Source organism: Pelobates fuscus, chromosome 5 (assembly GCF_036172605.1).
Source record: "Pelobates fuscus isolate aPelFus1 chromosome 5, aPelFus1.pri, whole genome shotgun sequence".
In the NCBI taxonomy this organism is placed as follows: domain Eukaryota; kingdom Metazoa; phylum Chordata; class Amphibia; order Anura; family Pelobatidae; genus Pelobates; species Pelobates fuscus.
Genome location: NC_086321.1, coordinates 150,652,456 through 150,668,893, shown reverse-complemented (window position 1 = coordinate 150,668,893; position 16,438 = coordinate 150,652,456). Strand labels below are relative to the sequence as shown.

The 16,438-nt window shown below is 42.2% G+C and overlaps 1 protein-coding gene across 1 annotated transcript in view; it reads right to left on the bottom strand.

The window, feature by feature from the left end:
* Positions 1-917: 917 nt before the first annotated feature.
* The window catches only part of ESS2 (ess-2 splicing factor homolog), a 38,538-nt gene continuing 23,017 nt past the window's right edge, over positions 918-16,438 (bottom strand). Inside the window, exons 7-10 of the mRNA XM_063457047.1 lie at positions 12,902-13,004; positions 12,009-12,118; positions 11,712-11,827; positions 918-2,889 (exon numbers count right to left, since the gene is read on the bottom strand). Of these exons, the coding sequence (XP_063313117.1) occupies positions 2,604-2,889; positions 11,712-11,827; positions 12,009-12,118; positions 12,902-13,004 (615 nt within the window). The 3' untranslated portion in view covers positions 918-2,603. The remainder of the gene's footprint in view (positions 2,890-11,711; positions 11,828-12,008; positions 12,119-12,901; positions 13,005-16,438) is intronic.

Genomic DNA, 16,438 nt, shown 5'->3' with positions numbered 1-16,438 from the left:
GAATGGCCAGCGGTGTTCAGCTCCAAATCTATGGAACTCAAAACAGACACTATTTGCACAAACACCGCTGAGCCACCGACCTTCCTTCTCCTTCCATTCATGCGAACACCATCCGTTCGGTACTTTGACTTAGTGAACCATGCTACCCCAGATAGTTATGCCATGGAGCCCATTCATGTAACGAAAGACTTTGGCTCCATGGCAATTGGACTGTATGTATATGATCTGAGTGCCATTCGGTAATAATGTGCGCTCAGATCTAAGCTATCTGGGTATGTGTTGAATGTACAAGTTTTACGCAATGGCTGCACAGTTATATATTTTTGTGTAATTTTATGTATTTTTGTCACCATGTGGGTAATGGAGTTTTTCTACTCTCCTTGGAGATAATTGGATTACTTCCCAATTATCCCCAGGATAGAGAGTAGGAATTGTGATGTAATTGTGGGAGTGTTTAAAGGTGTATGTCCGTGATTGGTCAGTGTATATTTTGTGTCCCAGTCTTCCATCTGGTCCCCGAGGGGAGTGTCCACCAGGTGGGAGACCTGCATAAAAGCCGTGCAGGTAGCCCCAGTAAACCAGATTCTGCTTGACCCTTATCACGAAGTGTCGTGTCGTCTCGTTCTTGGGGGGAATTTGATTGTATGCTGTTACAGTTCGACTGCCAGGAGTGTAAGCTGTTCGTATGGTTTTTCCTGTTCGGCTGTTTACAGCATTCATGTGTTTCCTGTTCGGGAATTGGAGTATTCATGTGTTTGCAGTTCGGGAGATTGGTGCTTGCAGTAGCTGCTCATCTATCTGGAAGGGGAATATCACCTAAACGGATTTTACCCATTTTGTGCCTGGGGGATCCGTTACTCATGCATATTTAGAATTTTTACAAGACGATTTTAAGTACACAAAAGGACTACAAAGCGGAACAAAATTAGAATTTTAATGTTGGTCCTTATCCACATTCTTAAGACAGTCTGATATCCTGTTGCAAAATAGTTTACTTCCATATATACACACACACAAACATTATATTCTCTATCACAGTCACATTTTTAGTAAATTCCATCAACAAAACCAGATATATTCTTGTAGATCAAACATCTACATGAAGTCAAAATGCAGACAGTAAATATATAGTCAATTAAAGACTCAAGACACAATGCATCATAGACCAATCTTGATTAGTAGTCATAGGTAGTGTTGTAGCCAAGTATAGTACCTATTCTTGGTAGTGATATCCATGGGCTGCTCTGTATCCATTTTACTACTATTTGTGCAGTACTGGTCTTAACAATCATGGGCTCATCTACATCTAAATTATTGTTCCTGGTTCCATCAGTCTGTAGATGTGTTAAAGGGTTACTCCAAACACCATGATTACTTAACTGATATGAAGTAGTCATGGTGCCTGGACTCTATGTTGGTGTTAGACAGCCACCCCCATGGTGACTGGGAGAGACACCAGCACCAGAAGGTTGGGCTGCAGGAAGAAATCGTCCTCAGCACTGGAAAAGAGGTATGTTATAGCTATTTATGGTTTTGGTTTTGAAGGAGGAGGGGGTAGGGGATGACCGTTTAGAACGAATTACTTTAACCCCTTAAAGACATGACGTGTGACATGTCATGATTCCCTTTTATTCCAGAAGTTTGGTCCTTAAGGGGTTAAACAGTAATAATGTTTCCTTAAAACACTGTTTTGGTTAGAGTAACCATTTAAACAGAACTGAATACAGTATGTTTGCATAGCTTTGTCCAGCACCCTAATTCAATTTATTACTACTTTTTTCTCACGAACAGCAGAGCCAGCACTATTTACTGAAGCAGGTAAATGACTGCACACAGCAATATTTCAACATTACATAGTGATATATGATGTCGGGTACAAAACATGCTTTAAAATTAGTACACAGAGAGGGGCAAGGCTGCCTATAAATTTATTTTCCTGGCCTTTTCGATTTCCCAGATTCCTAAAAATAATGTATACATCCAATATGAAGAGTAAATCTAAACATTTCCTTCTTAATTGCCTTCCTAAATAAACAGAAAAGCAGTCAAGCAAGTCCTATTTTGTGGTGTCCGAAAGGCAAAATGATTTGTATTTTGAAGTTGAAGAATACAAGAAATGTACACTTGGTTTTGCTAATTAAAATGTAGATAAGCAAATATAAAAATATGTTGAAATTCTAAAACTGGTGAAGTATTCTAGACATTTGTTAAGGTTACTACGATATACTTTCCCCAAATATTTCTATAAAAATATATAAACTAAAAGCAAGCTTTTTATTTAGGCATTTTAGGTTATAAAAAATATATATGTACAATGTAAATAGATTACAACATAGAATTATGAAGATACAGAATGGGGAGTATTGAACGAACATTTGGTTTTGTGGGTCACTTTTTAATCTTCAAAAAGAATAGAACAAGTGAGAACTTGCATTGGCTCCATGCATGTTTTTTTTTTTTTTTAGCAAGTGCTAAAAGTGAGTATAGTTACATTTTGTTAGCTGGTCTGTGTACTAGTCTTCTGATTATATCTTTAGATTATTCTCTGTGAAAGATCCACTCAATTTCTGCACATTTTTTTCCCCCCATTTACAATTTTTTTCTCAGAAGAAGTCTGATGCTTTCCGTCGTTTCGGAAGATGTAGCAAATCATCTGTAATGGAGGTGGGATCAGGAACTACTGGGGTTTGGGAATCTGTTCTTGTGGTGGGTGTAATGTTTGGTGTGTTGCCAAGACCTCTAGGAGTTTTAAAGGATGGGGTGCCTGTGTGTGCAGGGGACGGTGTATAGCTGGCTCTCAGAGCCTTGTCAGTGTATATACTTGAAGTCCTGTTCACTAAGCGTTGCAATGCAGGTGATAATGATGGGTTGAGTCCTTTGGGTGTCAGGCTGTTAAAAAAAAAAAAAAAAAACATGAAATAAGGGAGTCATTCTGCACAAGATAACATTATCAAACTAAATTGTAAACACACTCTAATGAACCACTTTTAAGACAAATTAAATGACACAGTCTTACAAACCCTACACACCTTTTGCTAGTAATATTTATTTACACTTTAGACACTCACCACACCACAAACAGAGAGCAGAGAGCCATTTCAATCATCCAGGTTTCTAAAGCCCCATTAAGCATTCTGTACTGGCTTGCGCTTATTTTCAAATGATCAGAAATCTTGGTCCCTTCTTCTGACATACACATACAAAACATATAAACCAATAATTTGAAGAAAGAGATACACAATGCCAAGCACACAGTTGACATTATACACTGCTCCACCTAGATATACAGGGTTGTTCACTGCAGTGAGAATTGTTAAGAATCCAAAATGAGTGGCTACCTTGGTCTAGATATAAAAAAAGGCTTCGAAAAGAGGAACGATTATAACTGACATTTAACCTTGTGACACTAGTGCCAGATGACCAGAAGTAGTTGAGACATATATAGAAAGAAAGAAATATAATGAAACGTTTAACCCCTTAAGGACTGAGCCAAATGTACACGCGATCAAAACAAAACATAAACAGAACCTTGCGCTATATGTCTGTTCAGGTATAATTCATCTCTTTCATCTTATGTGCACCCACACTTATTAAGTGTTCTTGCATAGCAAGACCACTTAATGTTATCTCACATATATATTATTGTTATTATTATTATTATAGCCAAATTTTAAAATACAACCGTTTGAAGATGGCAACCGCAAAAATACTTTGACCTGTGCCAGGCTGCAGCAGCAATTGATGTCATAGACAGGGCCTTTTACACCTGCGAATGTTTTTATAACTGTATGTTTTAATGTAACTGTGAAGCACTTTGGGCAACAACGTTGCAATTAAATGTGCTATATAAATAATAACAGTTACTCCGCCCACTTCAGTTGTAGACTACTGGTGGAGGCAAGAACAATTCACACAATTTCCCCAGAAATTGTAGCTTTTCTAGTTCTTATTATTCTTATTATAGCCAAATTTGCCACCCTAACTCCTCCCACAGTTTTTATACTACATAGACAAAAATATACCAAAACGTGCAGATTGTTCCCGATCGGATTGCTATTACTTTGTGGAACGTTTTGGCGAATGGTTCTAGGAATATCATTGTTCTTGTGGCGAAATTTGTCCCATAGGAATGAATGGCAAAGCTACAGTGGGAGCTGGCAAAAGCTGAAAAATCAGGACATAATTTCTAAACTGCCATCACTCCCACATTTTCAGGCCCACCAACACAAATCTTATATCAAAACGTTCAGCTATCCCTGCTGCCACTAAAAATGTCCACAGCTAAGCCATAGTCCTGATAGTTTTCACAATATGACCATTTGTTTGCAACTTATGCCGTCCATTGACATTCATTGAAACTCCACTCTGCAAAGCTCACATTTGAAGGGCAATTTCTAAACTGCGATTGTGCCTTCATTGTTAATATTGCAGAGACATACTATGCATCAAAATGTAGGTCTGGGTATTGTGATTCTCACAATATAAAGCTCTTCGCTGTAGGATTTATAGTTTTTAAAATACGACTGTTTGAAGATGGCTACATCCAAAATACCCTGTGCCAGGCTGCAGCAGCAAGTGATGTCATAGACAGGGCCTTTTGTACACCTGCTAATGTTTTTATAAATGTATGTTTTAATGTAACTATGAAGGACTTTGGGCAACAACGTGGCAATTAAATGTGCTATATAAATAAATAATCACAGTTACTCCACCCACTCCAGTTGTAGACTACTGGTGGAGGCAAGAACACTTCACACAATTTCCCCAGAAATTGTAGCTTTTCTAGTTATATATCATTTTATTCAGGGGAAATAGGGCTTTCCTTTAACATCAAATATGAAACATAATTTAATATGATTAAAATATTTTTTTTAAATGGGAGAAAATAAGAATTTACATGTTTTCAAATTTTTTTTTAGTTCTATGTGACATTTTAACTGTAAATGTCGGTTTGCTTTTACTGCAATGAAAATTCACATATTTGTATTCAGCGATGTCTCACGTGTAAAACAGTACCCACTATGTACAGGTTTTATGGTGTTTTGGGATGTTACAGGGTCAAATATAGCATGTTACAGTTTTTCACATTGAAATTCGCCAGATTGGTTGCATTGCCTTTGAGACCGTATGATAGCCCAGGAATGAGAATTACCCCCATGATGGCATACCATTTGCAATCGTAGACAACCCAAGGAATTGCAAATGGAGTATGTCCAGTCTTTTTTAGTAGCCGCTTGGTCACAAACACTGGCCAAATTTAGTGTTAACATTTTTTTGTGTGTGAAAAATGCAAAAAACCTAATCTGAACCCGGCCCGGGGATGGAAGGTGGAAGTACCTCGCCCCCGGCGACCAGCCGCCTGTGTAACCACAACCAGAGCAACAAGCCGGGAACGGAACATAGAGCGAGAGGGCAGACTACGAGAAGCCCGCTATCAGATCACCTGGAGGACTGGTATCAGGCACCCTCATTGTACCTGGATTTTAAGTGGCATAGGTTGAACGCCATAAACGGACTCACACCAGACCCAGCATAACAAGGGTATCAGCCAGTTATATTTTCCATGATTTACCGTCTCTTTTTCTGTTTGTTATTATTTGCTTTAATATTAATTTATATATTGCCTATGTAGAAACTAGCAGTCTTACTAGGACCACCCTTAGGCGATTGAAATACTATCTTGATTATTAACGACGAACAGTAGAATCTTGTTTTACTAACTCCACATGAAGGCTATCATTTACTAGAGAGGGTGCAGCTTTTGAGTTCTAGGGGCAGAGGCTCAGACTTAATTGGAGGCTAAAAATCAGCTCCATGACTTCAGCTTGGATATTAGGAGAGTGGATTTATAGTTAGATGGGAGGCTTCTGCGTAGGATTCATTTTATTGCTCTCTTCGATGTTCTTGTTTCTGTTAGTTCCTTACATAATGTACAGACCTCTAAACTGCTATCATCTTACCCGCTTGCAGAATTTTTGACACAGTGGCCTACTATGCCTATCTAGCGCCTACCCATACCGCCTTTATGGCCTCGCATGTTTCGTACCAGAATGTTAATATCATATACATTGTTAAGCGTTTGATTTCCTTTATTAGTATTATAATAAGCCTGTCTCACAAGCCTGTTATTCATACAATTGCTATGCCTACTTGGCGCCTACCCATACCGCCTTTATGGCCTAGCATGTTTCGCACCAGAATGCTAATGTCACATATCTTGTTTAGCGTTTGATTTCCTTTATTAGTATTATAGTAAGCCTGTCTCACGAGCCTGTTATTCATAAGTATACAAGCAGATTTCTTATTTAGCTTGAACGTAACCGCCCTAGAATGTGCAGCAACTATTTTCTTCTACGGTCAAAGTTATCATTAAGCAAGCTTACTTTTCTAAGACAATTAACTATTTCATGCTAAAACTCAGATGCATGTCACACGATCTCCCTTTTGTCTCTCCTCTGATTCTCACTTTCTGACTTACAGGATATTCATTTAAGCGAGAATCTACTCTGTTATTAACCTTCATACATGTTCTACTTTTAAAAATGTGCAGTACCTCTTATGCCATGATATTGTATTCAACTGTTACTGTTATGAAGCTTGATATGGCTGTCGTGGCTACTCAAGTGTAATGTAATGCATGCACAACAAAAATAAAGAATTAAAAAAAAAAAAAAACTAATCTGAACGCCAATTTTGACTAAGTAGCTACTAAAAAAAAAAAATTAAATGTGAAAAAGCAAACGCAAGCTTTATATTTGACTGTAACTTTTGAAACCCCCCAAAAAACTGTACATGAGGGGTACTGTGATACTCGGGAGTCTTCGCTGAACACAAATATTAGTGTTTCAAAACAGTAAAACGTATCACAACAATTATATCGTCAGTGTAAGTGCCATTTGTGTGTGAAAAATGCAAAAAATTTCACTTTCACTGAGAATGTCATCGGTGTGATATGTTTTACTCTTTTGAAACACTAATATTTGTGTTCAGCGAAGTCTTCAGAGTAAAACAGTACCCCCCATGTACAGGTTTTATGGTGTCTTGGAAACTTACAGGGTTAAATATACTGCTAGCAAATTAAATTCCTTGGACTTTTGGCCTGGGTTGTCAGGCAGGTCCCGCAAAGTTTCTATATATATAATTTTGTATTGAGATTATATATATATATATATATATATATATATATATATATATATATATATAGAGAGAGAGAGAGAGAGAGAGAGAGAGAGAGAGAGAGAGAGAGAGAGAGATTATTTCGTTCTACGTGTATTTTGATATTAATATATATTAAAATACACTTAGATGGGGGCGGGGCCGGGTCCTGCCAAATACAAACAATTAAGCTAGAAATATAAGTTTTACAGCGATCATAGATACCTACCACTGCGACCCACGACGCACAAAGGCTACCAGATCCGAGGAGAGGCTGGCTCCTGTAGTTTCAGTCCCTCGGAGGTGAGATCTCCGCGATTCACAGCGGGAACTTAGCTGGCGGTGAGTGGGGTGGACGGCCGCCACCCCACTATCCTGCCTAACGGAGCTGGAACGGCGCTTCGTCTCACCGCGGACCCGGCCCTGGTACCTCCCCCCTCTGGACCGGGGGGGTGATCCCGGTCCTCGCCCCATAGCCGCACTCACAACGTGGCAGCGGAGATCCGGCAAAGACGCCCGGCCATCTCACAGGCTCAGGGCCCAAACCTAAGATGGCGGAGACCATGTGCGACATAGCTGATGCAGATGGAGACGGAGGAGGGGACACGCCAAATAAGCGGCGGCACCACAGTACCCATCACCAGCGACCAACCCAAAGTTGTCTGCCCGCACAATGGCCGCTGCGAACCAGCTCCAGCACCCACAGGGCCAACGATACTGCCCAACCCTGCACAGCAAACAGTGGTCTCAAGCACATGCCCGGAGAGGCAAACCTCCTTCTGAGCGGGGAGCCAGACAGGACCACAGCCAGTCCCACCGTCCACATACCTTGAGGGACTCCAAGAAACCGGAGCTCCAAAAGGCACACGGCCCCACCAAGCAGAGAGGAGCAACCCAAGGACCCGGGGCAGTGATCCCTGCACGAAGTGGGACAGGGGGATCTGATCGGTCATTGTACCACCGCAACAACCTTCCAAGATACCCGCTGGGGTTTGATCAACGACGGAACCCTGAACTGACAGGAGGATGCAGCGCGGAGACATCCCCAGCATGGCCCGCAAGAGGGGTCGGCTGACCGGCGCTGGAAGCAGCCGCTCGCAACGCGAGCAGAGTCCAGAGACACTCAGGACAAACACAAACCAAGACGCAGAGAGCAACCCCCAGAGAGATATGTACCTATGTTTGATTAATATGTGCCCATAATTGATATGTGCCAATGACTAATATGTGCCAATAATTACTAGGAGCCTACGATCGATATGAGCCTACAATTAACATGTTATCTACACCTGTTTTGGCACGATCCTAATGTTTAACTGTAAGGTTTCCCGTTCCAGTCTGCAATAGCTATCCTCTCCGTAAAAGTTAGCAACTCCTGTAAGCCAGACTCATGCAATACGCTCGCAGGAATATTAGCTGATGTTTATGTCTAGGCACCTCTCCCCACTAACAAGCTACCCACAACCTAAGGCTCAGATGTGCACGTACCTTTCATTCCAAGCAAAGGCAATACAAAGCTAAGCATTTGTTATTATTGACGGCAATTAATATCAGTGCCTAAGACATGAAATCGTTATAACAAAACTGGTTTCATTATCACTCCTACGCACTGTATAGTTTCCATCATTGTTTTTTCAAGCTATTTACAAAAAAGTGCTTTCATTATGCTAGTTATTTTAGCTAAATCCCACTGTGTCGGATTAAATGTTTAGCTAAGCTTAAAAAATGTAAAAATTGTGCGAATTATCACGCCACTGTCTAACCTATGTGAATCCTGAGATACGCTGTTGTGGCGTCTGTTGAAATGTCTGTAACCTCCCGCACAACAAAAATAAAGAATAAAAAAAAAATACACTTAGGCAGTGTATGTGTGTGTATATTATATTATATATATATATATATATATATATATATACACACACACACACACACACACATTTTTTATTATTTATTTTTTTACATATACTTAGATCATATATATAATAAATATATGATCTAAGTATTTATTTCATTTTAAACTGTGTTTTAACGTTTTATTTAACATTTTACAGGCAGCGGGGGGAGTACTGGCACTGCTGTGGATGGCTATGCCGTCCATGTGATCGTGAGGTCCTCGCGATTACATAGTTCAGTAGGGCCAGATCGGCAGCAGGTGGACTCCCTGGGATGCCAGGTGAGTCACCCCCACCGCAATCGTCGGCGTGGGATCGCAGGCGAGCGGGTAAGTAAATAGGATGGCGGGGAAGTGCTATGCCACCCGCCGGCATTTAGAGCAGGGTCCCCAAGTACGACATAGCCCACCCGCCGTCATTAAGGGGTTAATATTTTTTACGTTTGTTTTGTTCCTCTTCTTTTTTTTTTTTTTTGACAATCTTTATTTTTCTGTTTTTTCTTTTTCTTTTTCAAAGGGGGGGTACAGAAGAGATAAAAGGGAAGGCAGTCAAATCGGTGTTAAGAACATTCATTGGCAGTGCCTTTCACAGCAAATCTCCCCCCTGCTTTCGTGTCTCTGGGGCACCAGTGATTTGTGGTGGGCGTGTCAGTTGTGGGGCCCCTCAGTGGTCGGATGCCGCACTGTGTATAATAGTGGGTCGACCGCTGTCAGGGGGGTCTTGGGTGCAGGTGGTACGTCACCTCGTCTGCTAGGGCTTCTATCTACTGGTCGCCCCCAGGTCTACAGGGGCTGTGACATCTGTGTGTGACTATACGCATGGTATGTGGTCAGGTCCATTTCAAGGGGTGGGGCGGTCCGGTCTAGAGGGGATTGGGAGAAAGGAGAGGGGGACGGGGGGGGGAAGGGAGGGAGGGTCGGGCGTAGTTCAGATAGAGTGAGCGAGGTGGAGGGAAGTGTGGGGTGGGGGAGGAAGGGTGTAAAGGGTCTGGGTATGGTTCTTAGGGGACTGTTCTGTCCACCGCAATGCACATGAGCCAGGGAGTCCAGGTCTGGTTACATTTCTCTGTGCGGCCTTGAAGGGCTGCAGTCATAGTTTCCATGGCGTGAATTTTTCCCACTCTATCCACCCATTGTTGGAAAGGGGGGGTGGTCACCTTCTTCCACAGGGTGGGTTTCAGGGACTTCGCAGCTGTCAGCAGGTGCCTCGTCAGGGATTTCTTGTAGGTTTTAAGCGTCATGCTCGTATGGTGTAGCAACATAGGGAGGGGCTGGTGCGGGAGATCCGGGTCCGATATTTCACGGATTTTGGTATTTACCATCTCCCAGAAGGGGGTGATACCCGGGCACGTCCACTAAATGTGGAACATAGTGCCTCTCTCCTCCCAGCACGTCGCATCGTTGTCCGGGGGATATGCAGTGTAGCACGTCAGGTGTTCTGTACCAGGTTGTCAGCAACTTGTAGCTCGTCTCTTGGTACTTTGAACTAATAGAACTTTTGTGTGTGAGCAGGAATATTTTGTCCCATTCCTGGGCAGTCAAGATTTCACCGGTTTCTCTTTCCCATCTGGCGATGAATTTCGGCGGCGGTCTGTTTTCTCCGTCCATAAGAATTGCGTACAGCGTCGAGATCCCCCGTTCCAGGTGTCGCCTGGTCGAGCAGAGTTTCTCAAAGTGTGTGAGGTCTCGGTGGAATTGTAGTTTGGTCGTCGATGCGGCATAGTAGGACTTGACCTGTAGGTATCTAAATCCGTCATGGGCAGTTGGAGCGGTGTCAGGGAGTAGGTCCGTCAGGGTTTTGAGGGTTCCATTGTCGCACCACTGGCGTATGTAGATCCAGTCCGTCTGTGCGAAATTTATTAGGTCTGCCGGCGACAGTCCACCCCTGATGTCTTGGTTACATGTGAGGGGCGTAAGCAGGCTGGAGTGGGTAGTTAGCTGCTGCGGGTAGCGAAGGGCGCACCACGTCTTCAGAGTTGCGTCGATCAGGGTGTTACCTGTGCCGAGGGCGCTGAGTGGCGTTCCCGTCCTCCACAGTTGCAAGGGTATTATTCCCCCCCGTCCTCCACAGTTGCAAGGGTATTATTCCCCCTGCCTTTGTTATCTCTGCTCGCACCCATAGTTTTTCCGTCGGGCAGGCATGCCAGTCGGCGACCCTCAGCAGATGAGTTGCTCTGTAGTATCCTAGGATCGAGGTGAGCCCAGTTCCCCCGTGCTGTTTGGGTTACTCCAGTTGGTGTCTGCTGACCCTTAGTGATCCCCTCTTCCTCTTCTTGTTTATACATGGGTGGGTAACATATAATATGCACTTTGTGGGAGCTAAATTGATGAAAATTTTAAATGTAATATATGCAACCTAGTGCATGACTGTATGTCTTATTGGATATATATTGTATCTGCTGTTTTAACTGTTTTTGTATACAGAAGAAAATTACATTAAAAAGATATTAAATAAAAAAGAATCCAAAATGAATATCAAATGTAAGGCAAAACCCTCAGCTATACTTCTATTTTGCCCTAATTTGAAATTCACTTGGGATTCCAACAATTTCTCACTATAGTTATTAACCTCGACAGTTACACACTGCCAGTCTCACACATTCTGAATTAATATCCACCTTCCTGTTTGCCTCCATTTCTTCTGCAAGAAAGGTAATGTACTCACTTTGCCAGGTTTTCTGTCACTTTCCGTAAGGCTTCCTGCTTCTTTGCTCTGTTCTTCGCTGCTGCCTCAGTTGCCATTTTAAGTCCCAAACGTTCCCTTCGTCCTGGTTCAAGAATCTAAAACATATTTAAAAAGAACCAATATCAGCTTGGAAGGAACATAAAAATTTGCTCAGGAATAAAAATGCTAGGTAACATCAGTAATATAAGCAAAAGGTTTAAACTTATGCAAATTTAACAATTAAAAGAGAGTGAATAGATTTTTCCCACCACAGTAATTTGCTTTACAACTAGTCACCTTAAATGAAGGACCAGGTGTCTTCTCTAAATATGGGGTTTCTGACCCATCAAGCCTGAAGGGAGTACTCTCAACCTCTCCCCATGTCATTAGAGGGGAGTCATTCACTCCTGAAATGGAAAGGAAAAAAAGAGAGAGGGAAAAAAATAAAAAATAATCAGACGTTGTCCAAAAATCATAACAAATAGTTTTAAGTGGCACAATGTTACATTTTTGGAATATGTTCAAGTGTGATAAAAAGGAAAAACAGAATCTATTGGAAGCATATACATGTTTTACATTGACTGCTCATTTCTTAAGATGCATAATCATTAAGAAGGTTTTATTTTATTTCTGATTCCTCATTGCACAACACGTGTAAAAAAAACTCCAGAATGAGGATCACTATAGGGTCAGGAACACAAACATATTCCTGACCCTATAGTGCTAAACCCACCATTTAGGGGACTTGCCTTTTCACTTGCACTATTATTACAGGGATAGAAATGTGTAAAATAAATTATTATTAGGATGCAGGTTCAAGGCTTGCTCCTCTCAAGCCTAATGATGCACTGCATTAACAGTGCTTCACACCATGTCAACATTTATATAAATAAGAAACCCTAGTGTCCAACAGTTTGCAAAGTTGTAAGACTAGGAGATGTCCCTGCCAAATTACGACCCTATGAATAAGTGCTCATATGAGCAAATGGAATCTCCCCTCCATGCACTGTCACTTTCTATCTTTTGTGAACATGTAAAAATAAAGCCTAACGAAGCAGATGTTTGCCGTCCGATTCCCCCCACTACAGGCCATTAAGAGATTATATATTTAGCTTTTTTCTTTTTAAAGCTCCCAAATGCAAAGAGTATGAGTTTCTTTATTATAAATATAAATTGTCATATATACATACCTGGAACAGGGGAAGGTGTGGCAACAAATCCAAATCCATTAACTTTAGGAGATTCTTGAGGTATTAGCTCCTTCCCATCAGGACCAACTTTCCCCTGCTTGTACTAAATATAAAGATATATTATTGTCAATGTGATAATACTTTTGTTCCTGTATGGTGCTTTTCAAAATTGTTTATCATGCTCAAATTTTCTTTTCTTCATCATCATTTGTTTTACAGTGGGGTAGCTCCTATATCTCAGAATGAAACCCTAGATAGATACAGCACTCATCCAACCTTCAATGTCATGGTTAATGAATGCCATGCTGCCACTGTTAGTAACAAAAATGAACAATTTACCACTGTTTTGGTTAACAATGACAGCATTACCTCAAAGTCTGCAAGCCCAGGGACAAACTTTCTAATTCAAGTAGTTTGCCACATGCATATGGTCAGATGAAAATCTTTGAACACATTTTTCTCTCTTCTAATGGGTAGGCAATTAAATGTAGTGTTGTGCGTGTCTGAGAACCTACTTATGTATGTATACCCATGAAAGTGAGTAATAGAAAGGTGAGTGAGTGCCTTGATAAGTGTGTGTGAGTGAGAGGCAAGTTATGCATGTGTGTGTCTGTTTTGCTTATTCATTCACCCATATGTCACAATGACTAAAATCTGGAACGAAGTAGCAGCCTGCTCCATTGACAAATCTTAACAAAGACAATAAGATGTCGAAATATTGTCAAGTTAGCGTTGTTGGATACTTTAAAAAGCCTGCCAAATTGTTTTACAGCAAAATCTATAATGAATCCACCGTTGAAATTTCCCAATAGATTGCCTTTGAGAGAATTGAATACCTATACGATTACCCAAGTCTCACAAACAGGCTGTGAGTGATACATTATATAGTAAATACTCCTCCCATGGGGTACTCTTGATGTTTGCACACTCCAGCCACCAGAAACCAGGTAATTTGTTTATTTTGTCCCATTATATTTTTGTATTTGCAGTTAAATATTTTTTCATCATGTGGCAATACAAATGAACCCTGCAAATGGGATAGAGAAACACACACACCTGGCGACAACTCTCTTCTCTCTCTCAACAGCAAAACCTTTACGTTGAGCAAGCAGCGACCACCAGAATTAAAAAGTGATCTCTAGGGGGCGGGGCCTGACCACTGAGAGCACAGGACGCAAACTTGTGTAGCTCCTGCTCAGCAGCACTAATCAAGTGGATTTTGGCGGTCAAAACGGGACCTAACCGGCCCAAAAAGGCCATCAGATGGAAGGTGACAACCAGGGGCACGCAATGATGCCACACAAGCGACAACTCCGGCATAATGCACCTGCTCTTCCCATGAGGCCTACATACGTTGTCGGCGTGGGGGAGACGGCCGCTCCCCCACTGACACTTACGGCAGACAAGCGGAGACCAGACCCTCGTTCCCCCCACTGTGGACCGGCGGGGGTTATCCCGGTCCACTTGCGGGAGACCCCAGTGCGGCCCGGCAAGAATGCCGTGGCGGCACGGGGACCTGCACCAAGCGACGGCACTGCACCCAAAATGGCGAAAGCATCGCGCTCCTCCGGCACTCACAACGAGCAGCCAGAGGCTGAGCACCGGCTGGACAAGGCCTTCCAAACTTTCTGGGAGAAGCTAGAGGCTCTTCTGTTCCTGACGAACCCAGGGACTGTACCTAAGCCTCCCCGAACGAGAAAATACCGTCCTCCTATCAGCCGAAACTTACCTGAACCTCTGTCCACGCGGCTGGATGCGCCTGCACACATAGCTCAGCCTCGGAAAGTGAACACCCCACGGAGGCACCGGCTGCCGGCAAAAACCCTTCAGTGATCCAGCCCGGACCACCCACAGCACTTACACACGTGACACACAGCCGGCCTGGGCGCATGTCCGAAAGGGACGAAGCAACACTCCCGAAGCAGAAAGCGTTCACCACTGTCAAACCGACTATCGCACACTAAGGCACAGCTACGATCCACCACTGAGATCCCAGACCGGCTGGAGATATCGATGAACACCCTGACCATGGAGTATGGCCTGGCCCTCCAACTCACCTCAAGGTTCGAGGGCTTGCGTTATCTCTCCGGGTTGCAGGACAGTACCATAGCCACGGAAGGTATCGGCTGAACTGTGTGGCCATCCACCCCACCCTTTAACCATTGCAGTTGTAGGGGAAATAAGGGAAATCAATGCGTGCTGCCCCCCTTTTTACACAGTTACACATTTTCAGGGTACTCTACAGCATAGCACCTACCTTACTCTATTTAAATATAACCAGCAACTCTGAATATCTTGCAGGCATTGTATCCTACTGTGCTGTGTTTCCCATTGTTTGCACCAACGCACATTCCTGTTCCATTAATTTATCCTTTCTTTTACTTTCCTTTCCTCCTTAGTCACTCCCATTACCACTGCAGCCCAAAACCTGGAGAATAGATCCAGAAACCACTCGAGTACTATTACTAAATGTGTGTCCGCTAAACTTGCTAAATAATACGATGCATAAAAACACTGTATGGCTTACACTTAGGCTGTACCCTCTACTTAGCACTTAGCACCGAGGATCTACCCACTAGTACAGCCATAAATGATTTACCAGCCATATTTCCCACTCACCCACACCTGGCAATATCCCACAGTTAGATAGCCTCACAGCTTGAGTTCAATTAAATATGTCTTATAATATCATCAGTTAGAATAACCAGACCGCTGCTACATGACTCCATCTGGATATATTGACCATTCTGTTTATTGTTCAGCCTGATCTTACTTTTAAAAATTGTGCAGTTCCTTCATATACCATGTCAAAGCTATATCTAAACTTGCAATATCGCTTGCTAAATCTGTTGTGGTATTCACAAGTCTACATGTAACCACATGCACAACAAAAATAAAGAATTAAAAAAAAAAAAAAAGTGATCTCTACAAAGATATCCCTACAAAGAGCAGTGTAAGGAAGCACACCATTGCACGCTACGCAACTCACCAGGTGCCCCTACCTCCCTAAGGAGGCAACACATCTGTTTTACACCCTCAGATACCTTTGCCAGCGTTTCTGTTGCCAGATGATGTAGCTCCACCCCTTTCTAATCTTCATGAAACCACGCCCACTTTGTAACACCATGCACACAAAATTGCACCATTGCTGGCGTACATTCAAGTTTTAGGGGCATGGCTATCAAAGAAAAGGCACCGGCTTACAAATACTTGAGTTCAGTACCCTGTTTGTTTCCTTTTTGGCAATCTGAGAGCTTGTTCCTTTATTGATTGTTTATTGATCCCTGCTTGTCTCTACCATTCTGACTCTGGAATTCCTGACCATTGGCTTGTTTTGTTTTTCGATTGTGTTATCCCTGATATTTAGCTTTATTTTGGTATTTCTTATTCTATGTACTCTTTACATAATGTCCAAAGATCCAATAATACATATCTGTCTATTTTCCTTGTCCTGTGTGACTATTCTGCATGTCCTACTTGTCTTGACAAGTACTGATTGGAGCTCCAGGTGAGAAAGAAATCCACTAGGGAAAGAAT